General features: G+C 38.5%; 1 protein-coding gene across 1 annotated transcript; it reads left to right on the forward strand.

Moving 5' to 3' along the window:
- Positions 1-6403: 6403 nt before the first annotated feature.
- On the forward strand, positions 6404-12485 carry CFAP161 (cilia and flagella associated protein 161). Its single transcript, XM_061446400.1, has 7 exons — positions 6404-6513; positions 6646-6735; positions 6910-7145; positions 8327-8411; positions 9204-9362; positions 10707-10780; positions 11400-12485. Exons 1-7 carry the CDS (start codon positions 6451-6453, stop codon positions 11587-11589), a joined length of 897 nt encoding a protein of 298 aa, XP_061302384.1. The 5' UTR covers positions 6404-6450; the 3' UTR covers positions 11590-12485.
- Positions 12486-14948: the final 2463 nt, after the last annotated feature.

Consider the following 14948-nt stretch of genomic DNA (forward strand, 5'->3'; position numbering starts at 1 on the left):
GTTGATGCACATAGGCAATTCACAATAGAAGATAAGAATCACAGTGTGGGCAAGGCTAAACAGGGAAGCGAAAGCAATCCGTAGCACTATCTATAGTTAGCCCTGAAGTGGGAAGAAAAAGAATGATCTGGGTTCATGACAGGTCATGCAAAAATGCTGCTTTCCAGTTTCAGGAGCAGGAGGTTCACACTGGCAGCACTGCATGCTTGAACAACTCCTGTAATCAGTCAGCTAAAGTCACAGAGTTTAGGGCTTTTTTTTCTTTTTCCCTACAATCAGGTTACTGCTTTTTTATATGCAAAAATTGCTAACAGAAAGCAAATTTCATAATCTCAAGCATGAGTATTCATGGAAACCAAAGTTTAAACAGATCAGTAAACAAGAGAGACAATGACCTGATTTCCCCTTGTTATAAATAGGACCACGCCTCACTCACGATGATTTTGTGTCAGTGCCTGGGGGTAATGACAGAACTTTGTAGTTCAGTAAACGCAATGCACTCAATATATTGGAAGTAGGGTAGAACATGACTTAACAAAAGTCTCTTCAAGTAGGTCCCTGGCAAGCAGTACTTAAAAGAAGTCAGCTGAGATCCTATCATGTACCTTAAATACTGCAAATTAAATATAAAACTTTCTCCTAGCCAATGACCTGGCCAGCCTCATTGTTCTGGTCATGGTAGCTTGGACAAATACCCCATAGTCTAAAAATAAGAACTTCTAATTGCCTGAGGGTAGACATACATAGTGCACAGTCCTGTGAAGTATAAGAAGCAATGTAGCTTTGTTAACGATGTTTCTGCTTGCGCTAATAAACACCATAATTCTCAGCTGAGCTATTTTTTGCCAATGAAAGTATTCCAGCTTCTTCAGAGTTAACATAAATCTCTTTGCAACATACAGTGTTATATTTAATATTTCTATATTCTTTGTATTAGCAACTGCTCCTGAAATGACATCTTTTCTGATAGATTTAGATCTCTAGCGGTTTTTCAAGCCCGACTCCTGAATAAGATTCAGCCAGGCAGAGGAGAAAATCTTTAAACAGCTAGAGTGATCAGTCATGATGAAACAGCTCCATTTGAAGGGAAAATATTCCATTATACAACAATTTCTTGAAAGACATGCTCTGTACAAGTCTAAATTAGAGACTAGTAGAATGAAAATACCATGATGATGTGGATAACACAATCCAAACTTTAACTGGCGAGTGTTTGGCAGTCTTAGATGCATTGCAAATGATTCCTCCTCCTTCCCTGTTTCTCAAGCAGAATCTTTTGGTTATAAAACACCAAATGAGCAACCATAGCGGTTTCACATGTCTGCAAACTGATCTGATATCAGGAAACTTTCCACTTGTGGAAAGTTTCATCAACAAACTTACTGCCAATACAAAACAGAAGCATCCTGCTGCCCTTTCTTGTTAAATGTCGACTGAAAGGTTTGTTTAATGGATTACTACCTTTCAGAAACTATACACGAATAGGTTTATTGCTCCTCAGCAGCCAGAATTACAGGAAAACTCCACGATGAAATTCATAGCCAAAATGGGAAACATCAGTACAGGTGTCTGGCAAAACAACAATCCTTAAATCTTATCACATAAACTACTTAATTAATTTTGTGCTGTGAACACAAACACATGACTGTTTGGGGAATCATTTAGAATAAGAAACTGTAGTTATATTATTAACAAGGAGATTAATCATTTTAATAGCCAGAAACCTAATAACATCAAAGAAAAAATATAACTATGCTTTGATTCATGGTACGTGTCTGAATAATGCTAGTGTGAAATAATAAAATAAATGGAGACAAATTGTTCCAAAGAACATGTTTTGCTCCTGTGCAGCATTATTTAGTCTGTATTGTTAATCAGATTTGGCATATTCATAATTTTCAACAGGAAAAAAAAAGGAAAGCTTGGGGAAAAAACCCAGATATTCTCCCAAGGCAGTAAAGGCAGGTATTAACAATGTTCTCGTTCAACCTGTGTATGATTAAACATTGGTGTAGTATTTTTGCCATATGAATAAAATTTCATGAATTGCCAAAAAAAGCAGTCACATGAGCAAACATGTTTTTCACCATGAAATAAGAAGATACATGAGTGGAAAAGCTCACAGAAAAATATAATGCTCTACCACTACCTCTAAATAAAGATGGCATACCTCTTTCTTGGACTTAATTTATGTTCACATCCTCTCAGACCTTGCCCTTTTTACCAGATTTGGGTAAACTATGGTAATTTGTACTACTGATGCATACCAATTCATTTATATATTAAAGTATTTAAAACTCTATCTCACACATTACTGACAATTTTAAGGCAATTAAAAGCCTATCCAGTCTAGATTTTTATGTAAACTAATGGTTAAACAGCTCTCTCTGCTGTTTTTGGTCTTCTCAATCACTTAGTTCTTTTTCATTAAAACAAAGAAAAAAAAAAAGGGAGAAAAAAGCTTTAATTCTAGAACAGTAGGGGAGGAGGTTCTGAAAGTACACTGACTATAATTGTATTTAACAGAAAAGTACCAGGACAGTACTAATGTTTCAAATAAAGCACATATACCTTTAAGTCTGGTCAATCTGTGTGCTGGCTAAGTTAACACACAGAACACAGACCAGTTCTTTCACAAGTACAGCTTTTCTTCACACCATTTAATAATGCAAACAACTGTTACAAGTAAACATAGATTTTTATCTGCTCAAAAGGAAACTGAGCTGGGTTGAATAGGCCTGTAACCTCTCCTGCAGGAAAGATGCTTAATTTACAAACATGTTTAGAGGGAGCTTTTTTTGATTGTTTTCATTGAATACTATGCAATCAAAAATTAAAGCCTTCCAGGTGACAAGGACGGTCATGGTGTAATCCTGCTAAGAGATGTGTGAAGATATTTCTGCACACAATTACATCGTAAGTGCAGATGCCTGTTTCTTCGTAATATTTGCATCAGAATCTATGAGCAACTAGGTACAGATGGTGTGTAAGTCTACAGAACTACAGAAGTTTCCTGTGGATTTTATATATCAGCTCCATGCACAGCAAGACAGAGGGTGCTTTTCTTAATAATACACCTTAGTATAATATGTAGTTTTAGAAAAATACATATTACTGAATATTGATTTTAAAGTGGTTTAATTTTGAAACAAAAAAATCAAGAGATTTGAAACTTAGACATTGCACATTGAGATATGCAAGAGTTAATAAAGTTCAATTATATTGCACAGTTTTGAAAAAAGTGTGATAAATCAGCTATATAATTTCCATATCAATTAGGTTAAACAGTCACCCTAATCAAAACCTTAGCTCTGTGAAAAGCATGAATGTAATTTTAAGTGCTAAGCAGAAATTACTAGCAACACAGGAAATTAATTAAAATATAGTTTTTCTTCAAACAATTCAGATTTCAAATCACATCTGATAACCCCAAGAATTGTTTGGCTTTTTATGTTAAGTTAAAATTGACAAAGTTTCTTCCTTATTTCAATTAAACAACTTCAGTATTGCTCCTACCACGGCTATGTGTAGGAAAGCATCACTTACCGGAACTGACCACGAGGTGGTGATATTTGAACAGAAATGAGTTGTATTTGGTCCTAAAGAGGTTTCAGATGTGCTGAATAACATTTTGTGTACTAAGTTTTGGTTTAACACAAAAGAGCCAGGTTTCACGTGAATTGTTGCCATAAGTAACATAAGTAACGAGTGGTGTCCCTCAGGGATCGGTGCTGGGACCGGTCTTGTTCAACATCTTTGTCACTGACATGGACAGTGGGATTGAGTGCGCCCTCAGCAAGTTTGCCGATGACACCAAGCTGTGTGGTTCGGTTGATACCCTGGAGGGAAGGAATGCCATCCAGAGGGACCTGGACACGCTTGTGAGGTGGGCTGATGCCAACCTCATGAAGTTTAACCATGCCAAGTGAAAGGTCCTACACCTGGGTGGGAGCAATCCCAGGCACAGGTACAGGTTGGGCAGAGAAGAGATTCAGAGCAGCCCTGTGGAGACCAACACTTGGGGGTGTTGGTCAATGAGAAAATGAACATGAGCTGGCTTCAGTGTGCGCTTGCAGCCCAGAAAGCCAACTGCATCCTGGGCTGCATCAAAAGGAGCGTGACCAGCAGGTCGAAGGAGGTGATCCTGCCCCTCTACTCTGCTCTTGTGAGACCTCACTTGGAGTATTGTGTGCAGTTCTGGTGTCCTCAACATAAAAAGGACATGGAACTGTTGGAACAAGTCCAGAGAAGGATGATCAGGGGACTGGAGCACCTCCCGTATGAAGACAGGCTGAGGAAGTTGAAGCTGTTCAGCCTGGAGAAGAGAAAGCTGCGTGGAGACCTCATAGCAGCCTTCCAGTATCTGAAGGGGGCCTATAGGGATGCTGGGGAGGGACTATTCATTAGGGACTGTAGTGATAGGGCAAGGGGTAACGGGTTAAAACTTAAATAGGGGAAGTTTAGGTTGGATATAAGGAGGAAATTCTTTCCTGTTAGGGTGGTGAGGCACTGGAATGGGTTGCCCAGGGAGGTTGTGAATGCTCCATCCCTGGCAGTGTTCAAGGCCAGATTGGACGAGGCCTTGGGTGATATGATTTAACATAAGGTGTCCCTGCCCACGGCAGGGGTTTGGAACTAGATGATCTTAAGCTCCTTTCCAACCCTAACGATTCTATGATTCTATGATAACATGCAGGCCACCTGTCTATACAAAAAAAAATCCCACTTTATTTTAAGCTTTTTAAACTGCCTAGCATTGAAACCTTAAATAGCAAGCTTGCAAGAAAGTTGTAAAGGGATTAAATGTTCTGTGCGAGGATCTATGCCATCGTTGAAAATCGTTGGCTTAAGCTATCTGGAAAGTAAACAGATAACACATTCACTAGGTCTTGCCCTAGCAGGACCAAAACTGAAATAATAATGAAGCAATACGTTTGTAATCAAAGCATTCACCTAATAGATTCACTCAGACTAGATAGAAAGAAGAATTTAATTTTTTTTTTTTTTTTTACATTAAGGGTGTTAAAACACTGGAGGAAGTTGCCCAGAGAGGTAGCAGATGCCCCATCCCTGGAAGTGTTCAAAGGCTAGGTTGGTTGGAGCAATGTGGTCTAGTAAAAGGTGTCTCTGCATATGGCAGGGGGGTGGAACTAGGTGAGCTTTCCTTTCCAATCCCAACTATTCTATGATGCACAATATTCATTGATACTGTAGTGTTACTGTCATGAACTCATTTGTTGCATTGAGCTGATACACCTCCTTGACAAACACAGAGTGTAAAAGGCCACCTGACTGAAAATAAAGTTCCACACTAAAACTGTACCTTGGCTTGAATTCTAGAATTTCAGCATCTCCACTGCTATTTGTGCAACTATATCACCACACAACCGGACCTGGACAGAAGCACTTTCACGTGTTGGGGTGCCTGAGAAGGTGCAGGCAGGGTCTCAGCAACCCCTCAAACAGTATGAGGAGATGGAGAAATTGCTCTGGGCCCAGCTGCATCGCCACCCTCAGCATATCACTGCAGGAAGGTACCAGGCTCTCCCAAAACACCTTATGAGATAGAAGGCCTCTTCTTTCAAAGCTCCTGCCAGACTTGGCAAAACTGCAAAGAATCCAAATGGATTTTTTAATTCTTAGTATTATTTTACTTGCAGAGGCCTATCCATGCTACATCTTGGTCTGGAAGGTACTCCTAAGAGGGCATAAATGTGAGAGAATCACAGAATGGTTTTGGTTGGAAGGGAAAGCTCATCTAGTTCCAGCCCCCCACCACGGACAGAGACACCTTCCACTACAGCAGATTGCTTCAGGAATGACTACCTCTACTCCATTCAAGGAATAACCACCTGTATTCCATTCAAAGAATAGCTCCCTCTACTCCATTTAAGGAATAATTATATCTTCCCTTGCCCGAACATTTTCTCCAGCATTTTGCTGTCAGGGGCTGAAGAGCTTCTCGCACTTGGCTCACAGAATTTATTGTTCAGATACACACACCTCTGCCTACAGCATGAAACACGCTCATCCAGGGAAGGCCATCGCCCACCAAATGAACGTGGTTTAAATCACACGGGACTTAAACTACAATCTTGAATAATTTACTGTTCTACAGGTGGGTTACAGAGGAGCAGTGAATACTCTAGAGCGCACAGACTGCAGGACAGGATTGTTGAGGTCTGCATGCGCCGTCGGCAGTGCCCCCAGCCCCGCCGGGCGTGCCCGAGGAGGGCAGTCGGCATTCCTGCCGGTTTTTAACATTTATGGATTTATTTTATTGCCTTCCTTCTCCCCGAGGATCCCCCCAGGATACCCACCCCTCCCGCGCTGCTCTTGGGCCGGCCCTCTCCTTCCCGCTCATTGGCGGGCTCTGCCGCTCCATGGCCCAATCGCTAGCTACAGCGATCGTCATGACGACGGAGGACGCCGCACGACCGAGGCAGCAGCATGGCTACCTACAGACCCGGGGTGCTCATCGGCAACTGGAACGAGGACTCGTGTCTGGGGGAGGTGAGGTGGAGACGGGCCCCTCTCCCCTCGCCAGACTCTTCACCTCTCGGTGTCCCCTCAGATTCCTCAATACAGTTTAAACCTGAGGTTGGGAGTTCTGGGTAACATGCCTACCCCCTCTCTGTCTGCCAGGACCTCTTGAGGGATTTTCTTCATAAAAGAGAACGAGGAGAACTTCTAACACAGAGAATAAACAGGCTTCAAGACAACCTTTTAAGGAAGGTAATTTTTTTAAGACGATTATGTCAATCCTCAATGACTCCCCATAGACTGGAGTAGCTGTTATTAGTATCCTTTATGCATTAAGGATGCTATGGATTAACATTTTGAATGCTGAAATACTTCTGATATTAGCTTCAGATAATTCTGTAAAAAATTATGTATATTTCTATTCAGATACACCTGTCAGTGTCTGAGGATGGATTTGTTCATTTTGGAGACACAGTGATGCTTTTGAATAGTGACGACAAACCCTCGGTGGAGAATCCCTGTGGTGTGTGTGGCAGTCTGACCTTGGCAGTTAATCTGGATGAACTGTCCATATTTTCACCTCTACCACTGCAAACCCTTCATGGAGTTAGTGCAATCAAGAGTGTGGTCCCTGTGGGTAGAAATACTTTCTGTATTTTAAGGTTTGGAACTTTATTCGTTGTTTTCAATGACTACTTTAGCTTTCAGTACCTTGTTTTGAGAAATATGCAATGAAGTTTGCTAATATGCAAATGAATTTGAGGAAGATTAATTTATTTAAGGGACTTTAACTTGGGTTGTGCATTATGCTTGATTCTGTTCCACCTATGTGAATAATTCCAAGAAAATTTAAGCCAGCTCAGAAATGGTGTGAAACCAGAATGGAGTTCACAGTATCATTTGATAAACTCTGCATCTGTTTTGAAGGTGGTCATATTTCAGCTGTAGAATAAAAAACGTGTCCTAATTTGACTTGGAATCATTATTTACTCTTCTGCAAGTAAGGTCTCTGAAGTGAAATTTGTGTTGATGCTTTTTCTGTACATGGACAGTGTTTTCCTAAAAAAAACCCCATTAACCAAACAGCATATTCCCTCTCTCAAAGACATATATAATTCCAGCTGTTTGTGGGAGAAGAAACAGAAGAACAGCAGTCGAAAGCTCTGCCTGAGTGCATGCATTTAACAATAGCATGTAAGAATACAAACTAACCCATATAATCCTGATTGAGCAAAACACTTTGGGTTAGACCGAAGAAAGAATTTTAGTGCTAAGAGCATAATTTAGGCCTTCTAGAACTGCAACCAAAATGTTTTTGCTTAGCTGCTGACTGAATGCTATTGAGTCCCTCATTAAAAAGTTTATCAGCTGTAGCTGAAAATACTTGGTGAGCTTAGCACTTAATGTTTCTGAGAAAAGCAGAGATTATTCTGGAAATAGGGATATACCAGCATGCATGCTGATATAATGAGCCAAATTACTGAATATCAGTTACATACATTATTAGCAACTTCTGTTAAGTTACATACAAACAAAACACACGCTGTTCTACTTTTAGTATGTGATTCTATTGGTTTTTCATTTCTTGTTATCTCTCCACCCTGTATGTTAACGAATATATCCTAAAAAGTTATCAATACAGTCTCTTTCTATTCTGTTAAATATTTTAACCAGTAAATAATGTATGAAATGTCTTTTGAGTTAAGATATTTTGCCTATTTTTAAAGGTAAACTTCATACAACAGGTTGCCACAAGACCTAACTGTAGAGCAAAATTTTTTTTAAAAAAAGGTAAAGCTGATTTTAAAAATAGTTTCTTTCTTCCTTTTTACAATTTTAACAGTGTAGATGGAAGTGCACTGGGTGAACCAGTTAAATATGGGCAAGCCTTTGGTCTTGGGACAACAGGAGGGTTTTCTGGCCACATGGTAAGACAATAAAGCTGGTAATGGTAGCATATACTGATAGTGTGCATTTAATTACTATATATATGAAGCTGTACAGTGGTTCAGCATCTTAGCTTTACAGAACAGATTCAGAATTGTAAATAGATCAAGATAAGCAATACTTACTTAGAAAGTGTATGCAACTTACCTGAGATCAGGTGTGCAGGCGAAGGGGGCTGTCACACAGAATGTGTAGATGAAGGAGATTTTAAAAAAAGAAAAGAAAGAAAATTAAAATTAGCTTGCGAATCATGAAGAAATTCATCATTAAAGGGAGATTTTGACTTTTTTTTACTTTAAATAATTCTAAAATGAGATTTTATTCCTTGTGAAGACAAATCTATAGCAGGTATATGAGGTAACATATATAATATATTCCACCATTCCGAGGGAGCAGATTTCTATTAATCATTCATATTGTTAACATGTTCCCCTCAGCAAATTAGAAGCAAATAAGACATTATGGATTACACGTGCACTCAAAATAAACTTTAAAAAAATTTTCCTCTCAGCGACCACTTTGGTGAGAGAGAACCTTTGGAATGTACATTCAATTTTAAATTATTATTCACCAGTCTGCATACAGAATAGCTACTTAATGAGTTTATGAACAGCAGAGGATCTATGTTATGGGATTTTCATGTGTATCTTTAGCTTGGCAGACTGATTTCTCAGGAGTCAAAAGAAAATAATGAGTTGAAAAATATTTTCTTAAACTAAAGACCTGTTTTCTTTTATATTTATACTGTCCTTATTGTATATTTTTATTTACAGTTGTATCTAGCAAGTGACCATAAATCATTTGTAAGATTTGCTAAAAAATCTTACCTTCAGCAAGTTTTTTTGACAGATGAGCTTTCCTATTTGACCTGCTGGCAAGCTGCCTTCTTGGATCCACAGCTGCGTCTTGAACATGAAGGATTTCCAGTTCCTGTAAGAAATTAAAACTGTAGAAAACGTTGTGAAGATTTAACTGAAACAGTAGATGGAGTACTTAGAAACAAGTTGTGTGCATTTTCATAGAATGGTTTGGGTAAAAAGGGACCTTAAAGCTCATTTCCAACTCTCTGCCATGGGCAGAGGCACCTTCCACTAGACCAGGTTGCTCCAAGTGCCTTTGAACCTGGCCTTGAGCACTGCCAGGAATGAGGCAGCCACAGCTTCTCTGGACAACCTGTGCCAGCACCTCACCACCCTCACAGTAAAGAACTTCGTCCTAATATTTAATCTGAATCTACCCTCTTTTCAGTTTTAGTCACATGTTTTCTTTATGTAAGTTCTGACCTGTAATTTTAGGAAGGGGGAGAGGGAAGGAACAACCTCTTTAACCAGGAAATCTGCATATACAAGTGTGAGGTTCTGGTGTTTATTTTGAGGCTGATTTGCTTGGTTTTTCTATCAGAATTTTTTTAAAGGTTGACATTATCAAGCTGGGAGAACGCAGTACTTGGAATCTGCTTTTCAGCACTTCTGAGCAATAAATTCCATTTCCTGCATTAGGAGCTCTGATCAATTAAGAACTCCAACACATTAAATTTAAAAAGTATGAAAAACCCCTCAAAGCACCTGGATAAGTGGATGCCTTTCTAAATATGGGTTTTAACCCTTTGTAAATAAGTTAAGTAGATGGAGTATTTTTCTGTTCTCCATACCTGTTGGTCTTCCTGAAGTGTTGCAGTATGACAAAATGCTACAAATATAACTGTTCCCCTACAGCCTCGAACAGTGACTCATTTACATGAATCAGCTCACTAATATTTGACTAATACAGTCAAAATTATGTAACTGTCAAAGACAACATTCTTTATTTACAGTATTTGTAAGTGAAAGTGACTAAAAATCAGTTCTGTTACATATAAAAAAATTTGCAAATTGGTAAAATAGAAAGGTCAATTTCTAGGCTGCATCCCCAAACCATCTGGATCTTTCATATGCTAAATATCAACTGTAAGAAGAATCACCCTGATGGCAGAGGCCACTGGAATGACTCTCTAATACTTCCTTGACATTTTACTTTTTAAGTGCCCAGCAGAAGGGAGTGGTTGAGAACTCCAGTTGTGTTTTGAAGTGCTCAGCAGGAGGGAGGGCTTAAGAGCTCCAGTTGTGTTGAGAACCGATAAGGTATAAAATATCTCACTATAAATATACAGCACTCTTGAGTGATGTAGCTTACACTAAACAGTAAATAAAAACATTTCATTTGAATAGGAACAGTTAAAATCAGTATAAAAATTTCTGCCAAGTGTCTTCCCTTGGTTTTGTTTTTTTCTTTTCCAGGCAAACTCCAAAATTATTATTACCCATTGCCAAACTAATCGCAGCTTGGCTGTTCCAAGGAACTTTTGGACAAGGTAAGCATAATTTATGACTGGCAGGGATGTCCATAACAATGTGCCAACATCAAGAATTACTGTAAGAAGAAAGACAGATACTTTAGGAACACACTGATGAAATGGAAAAGAATGCAGAATGAATATTCTTCTCTTATTTTATTTTAATTAAGCATTGTAAAGGAGTATAGCAATTGTTTCCTATTAAACTCAGAGCAAGAGGTGACTGAGTATTTGTATCAGGTTTTTGAGGATGAAAGAAAGTCTGAAACTTTAAGGCTGAAACAGCTGTTAAGTAGCCAGTTTTCCTCAGTCAGAGAGAAATGGTGATGGGAACTTAACCAGCTTATACATACTGAGTCGGTGTACCAGAGCCTTATACTGATGGGGCTGCTTTGTCTTTGAAGCTAGGAAAGTGTCATTTCCTCCTGACTTCAAATTCCTACATTATTCATAGGAAACCAAGTGGGCTATTGCATTTCTTGTAAGGGTCTGATATTTAAAATTGGATGGTGATATTTCTGAGTAAGCCAAAAAAAACTTGAGAAAACCTTGAACAATTTACAGGTAATGCAAATCTGCTGAATTTGTATATGTATTCATTGCCCATCCCCATCCCCATTTTTCTTTGACTTTGCAGGTCTTATTTTGGAAGAGAGTATGAAGTAATTTGTCACACTTTTCTGGACACCCATAAAGCTGAAGAAGATAAGAATTACTGGGAAATAATTTCAGGAGATCCCAGTGATGAGGATAGTACAATGATTGATAGGCGCAACTGCCCACTAGGGTGGATCAGAAAGAATGAGTCTTGTGAAGAGACAGAATAAAAAAAATCCTAGTCTCCAGCCAACAGAGGTCAGTGAGATTCTGACTCTTGGGTTTCCTGTTCAGATTCTAGAGACGCTTTGTTTTAAAAATGGAAATGAAAGTCTACTGTAAGTAATATTGCACAATCTCATCATGGTTATACAGTGGGCAAAAACTAACATAATTTTATGAATCATGCAGAATGTTAAAAATTCATGAACCAGGAAGGGTTCATTTTCCCATTTTCCCATTCATTGATGGCAAAAAATGTCAAAATCAAGGAAATCTAATACATTTTCACTAAACTACTGGCTTTCAGAGGGTACTTAACCAATTCTTCCAAAACCAAACCAGTGTCACTCTTTTTAAAATGAGTGTACAGTTTCCAGAATGCTGAAAACAAAACTCATGAACTGTCATTGGATACTTTGACATTTAAAGTTCATCTGAAAGAAAGTTGGTTGTTGAGCTTGTTCCACACTCTGCCTAGCACAATGTTGTGAATTACTGAAAAATCCCAAATGAGCTGTCTCTATCTCAAGACTGGCTTCCAATTTATGGAAATGAACTTAAAAAGTGTATAAATTGATTTATGTTTGGCCATGTATTCTAAACATTTAAATGCCGACTGATCAAGAACTTGAGCACAGTGATACAGACTAGAGACTTCTGGTCAGCTTTTTCCAACCACCACCATTTTCCATTTGCCTCCCACCCACAGAATTTTTCAATTCATAATCACTTCTACCAAGTTTGACAGCAAGGTAAAATTGTTAAAATTAAGCCCCAACAATTCTCTTGAAAATATATGCTAAAGTAGAAAAAGAATAAGAGAGACTGTAAGTTTATCCAGTCAGAAAAAGATTGCTATCTGTGTTCATATGTAATTAGACACTGGAGAATCCGCATAAAAAAATGGCCCAATAATGGTAAACTGCAGCTGGAACTCATGTTTTGTTTTTTTTTTTTTAAACAAGAGTATCAACCAAGCATGAGATGCAAAGACATGGAAAACAGATGTCATAGTTACCTGCCTTTATATGGAAGCTGAAACAGCATCACAGAGAAACTTAATGCATGACATTCCATTATATCCATTTAGTAAAGCCACATGCATACATATTCCATTTCTTACTGTACCACAAGAGTGGGCTCTTTCAGCACAAAGGAAGTGAATTTCTGAGTAAAATACTACTTAAATCTCAAAACGGATTCAAAAAGCCATCTATGTTCATAAAGATCAAATAAACCTTTAAGTATTACCAACACGAAACCACTAAACTTTCACAAAAGAAGGGACTGGTCCAAACATGTCTCAAGGCTTTATTCCCAGATAGGCTGTTTCAAACCCACTGACAAGGCTTTAAAAGCTCTTGCCTTTGTTCAGTATAAAGTAAATCAGCAGACTGTGGGATGGGCTAACTAGCACTTGGCATAGAGGGTCTCAGAGCAGGACATGCAGGTTTGCTTTGGGGGAGTGTATCACAGAAGACAGGTTTCCAATCACAATCCTTGTGTGCAAACCTCCACAGGTCTGTTATAGATGGGGTATTATTGAGGAAATTATCTTTAGGAACTTTTTCTTTCACTTTCTATGTAAATATGTGAAATCTGACATGTAACTAATTATGCATGTTTTTATAGACACTGTTACTACTCCAATTTATAGAGATTAAAATTCTGCATGTTTTCACATTCTGCTTGGTTTTGTAGGTATTAAACTAGAAAAACTTTGGCTGCATGAGTGCACTGCAGTGTTTCTAATTTGACTGTTGTGGGCATTTATTGGTGTTGGGGATAGTTATTTCAAATCTGGCAAAGTCTCTTTCCTCTCAGTTAAATGTAAGAAACACGAAGAGGCCTTAAACCAAAACCATGGCTGAAACAAAGTTTCGTGTGAACTCATGAAGGAATGAGAGCTGTGTGGGCAGAGTGCCTTCGCCATGGATAGGAGCTGTTGTGTGATTGTGCAAGCATTTAAGCGGAACAGAAGCAATGTGGGCTGTACAAAACCAAGTTTTGTAAAGTCTTAAAGGAAAACCAGATAGATAGATACAGGAGTAGGTAATGTTGGAATTTGGTGCTGATTAAAATGGCTTGGAGACTTATGTGCATGATTTGATCAGTCTGCGCTCATGGGAAAGTACTTCCCAAGCTGTTGGAAAATAAAGAAAGTAGAATCAGCAGTTCCTGATCCCATTATCAGTTTTTCTTACCTAATACAGTTTCAAACCCACAGATTTGTGCATAGCTTCTTATACCATATAACGGCTATTTATAATACAGCTGATTTATGATATCAAATACAGATATTCATCTGCTACCTAGTTTTTAAAAACTGTTTTTTACAGTTCTTATATTGTCCACATGATGGCACCACATTTTTCTAAATAGCACAATTACTGCTACATATGTAAAAGACCATGAAATGTTTAAATCCAAATGAGTCCCTGAAAATTGGCACAAAAGCCAATCAAGTTAAATCAGGCCTGAATTCTGGGCTAGGAAATGCCATTAATGTTTTATGGTGATTTTGGAAAATAAAGTTAAGCAACAAAGGGAGCTAGGACGTAGAGCACTGTGTATTGCATACAGTCAGCTTCTTAAAGCTAATTGGAACATTAAGTAATTTGTAACCAAAACATACTTGGAGGAAATTATCCTTAGGAGCTTTTTCTTTCACTTTCTATATAAAGTTGTGAATGTATCTTTACATAGAAAGATGTGACAACCAATGCATGTTTTTATAGAGGCAGTTATTACTTACTCCAATTTACAGAGATTATAATTCTGCACATTTTCACAACCGATTGACAAAATTCTGCTTTGATTTTGCAGGTATTAAACTAGAAAAAAGAAAGTCATGTGTAGAATGCACCACAGTCTGTCTGATTTGGCCACTGTGGTCATTTATTGATAAACACAGGATTTAATACAAAGACTTATGTGATTGAATATTAGTGCAGGATCTGAACAATCCTGCAACTGCCAGTTAGAGACACAGTGTGTTCTGGAATATAGTTCAGATTGCCATTCGGGTAATGGCAGTGATGCTTGCCTCATCTGCAAACCACTTTGCCGTATACCACGAAACACAAAATCGAGTATGAAGAAACCTTTTAATGCTTCTTCCAAATGAGACCCAATATGGATAGCTCTACAAAGTACACTGTGGGAAGAGAAAACTCACTTTGCCTCCATTCCAGGCAGCTCATAAGCTGTTAGCATGAAGCTGATCCTGAGCTATTAGTCCTTGCTGAGAGACAGGGCGCATTAGTTCAGATTTACTGCTGTGCTACTATAGCTTTTCAGAGGCCTGAGGCACTGAGAAAACTTACATTTGCACACGTTGTGCTGTACAGATGTGTTAGCAGCACAT

The sequence above is a fragment of the Pezoporus flaviventris genome, unplaced genomic scaffold, assembly GCF_033815535.1.
Source record: "Pezoporus flaviventris isolate CSIRO_AGI_PZ_B2104156 unplaced genomic scaffold, CSIRO_AGI_Pfla_v1 ptg000006l, whole genome shotgun sequence".
Classification (NCBI taxonomy): Eukaryota; Metazoa; Chordata; class Aves; order Psittaciformes; family Psittacidae; genus Pezoporus; species Pezoporus flaviventris.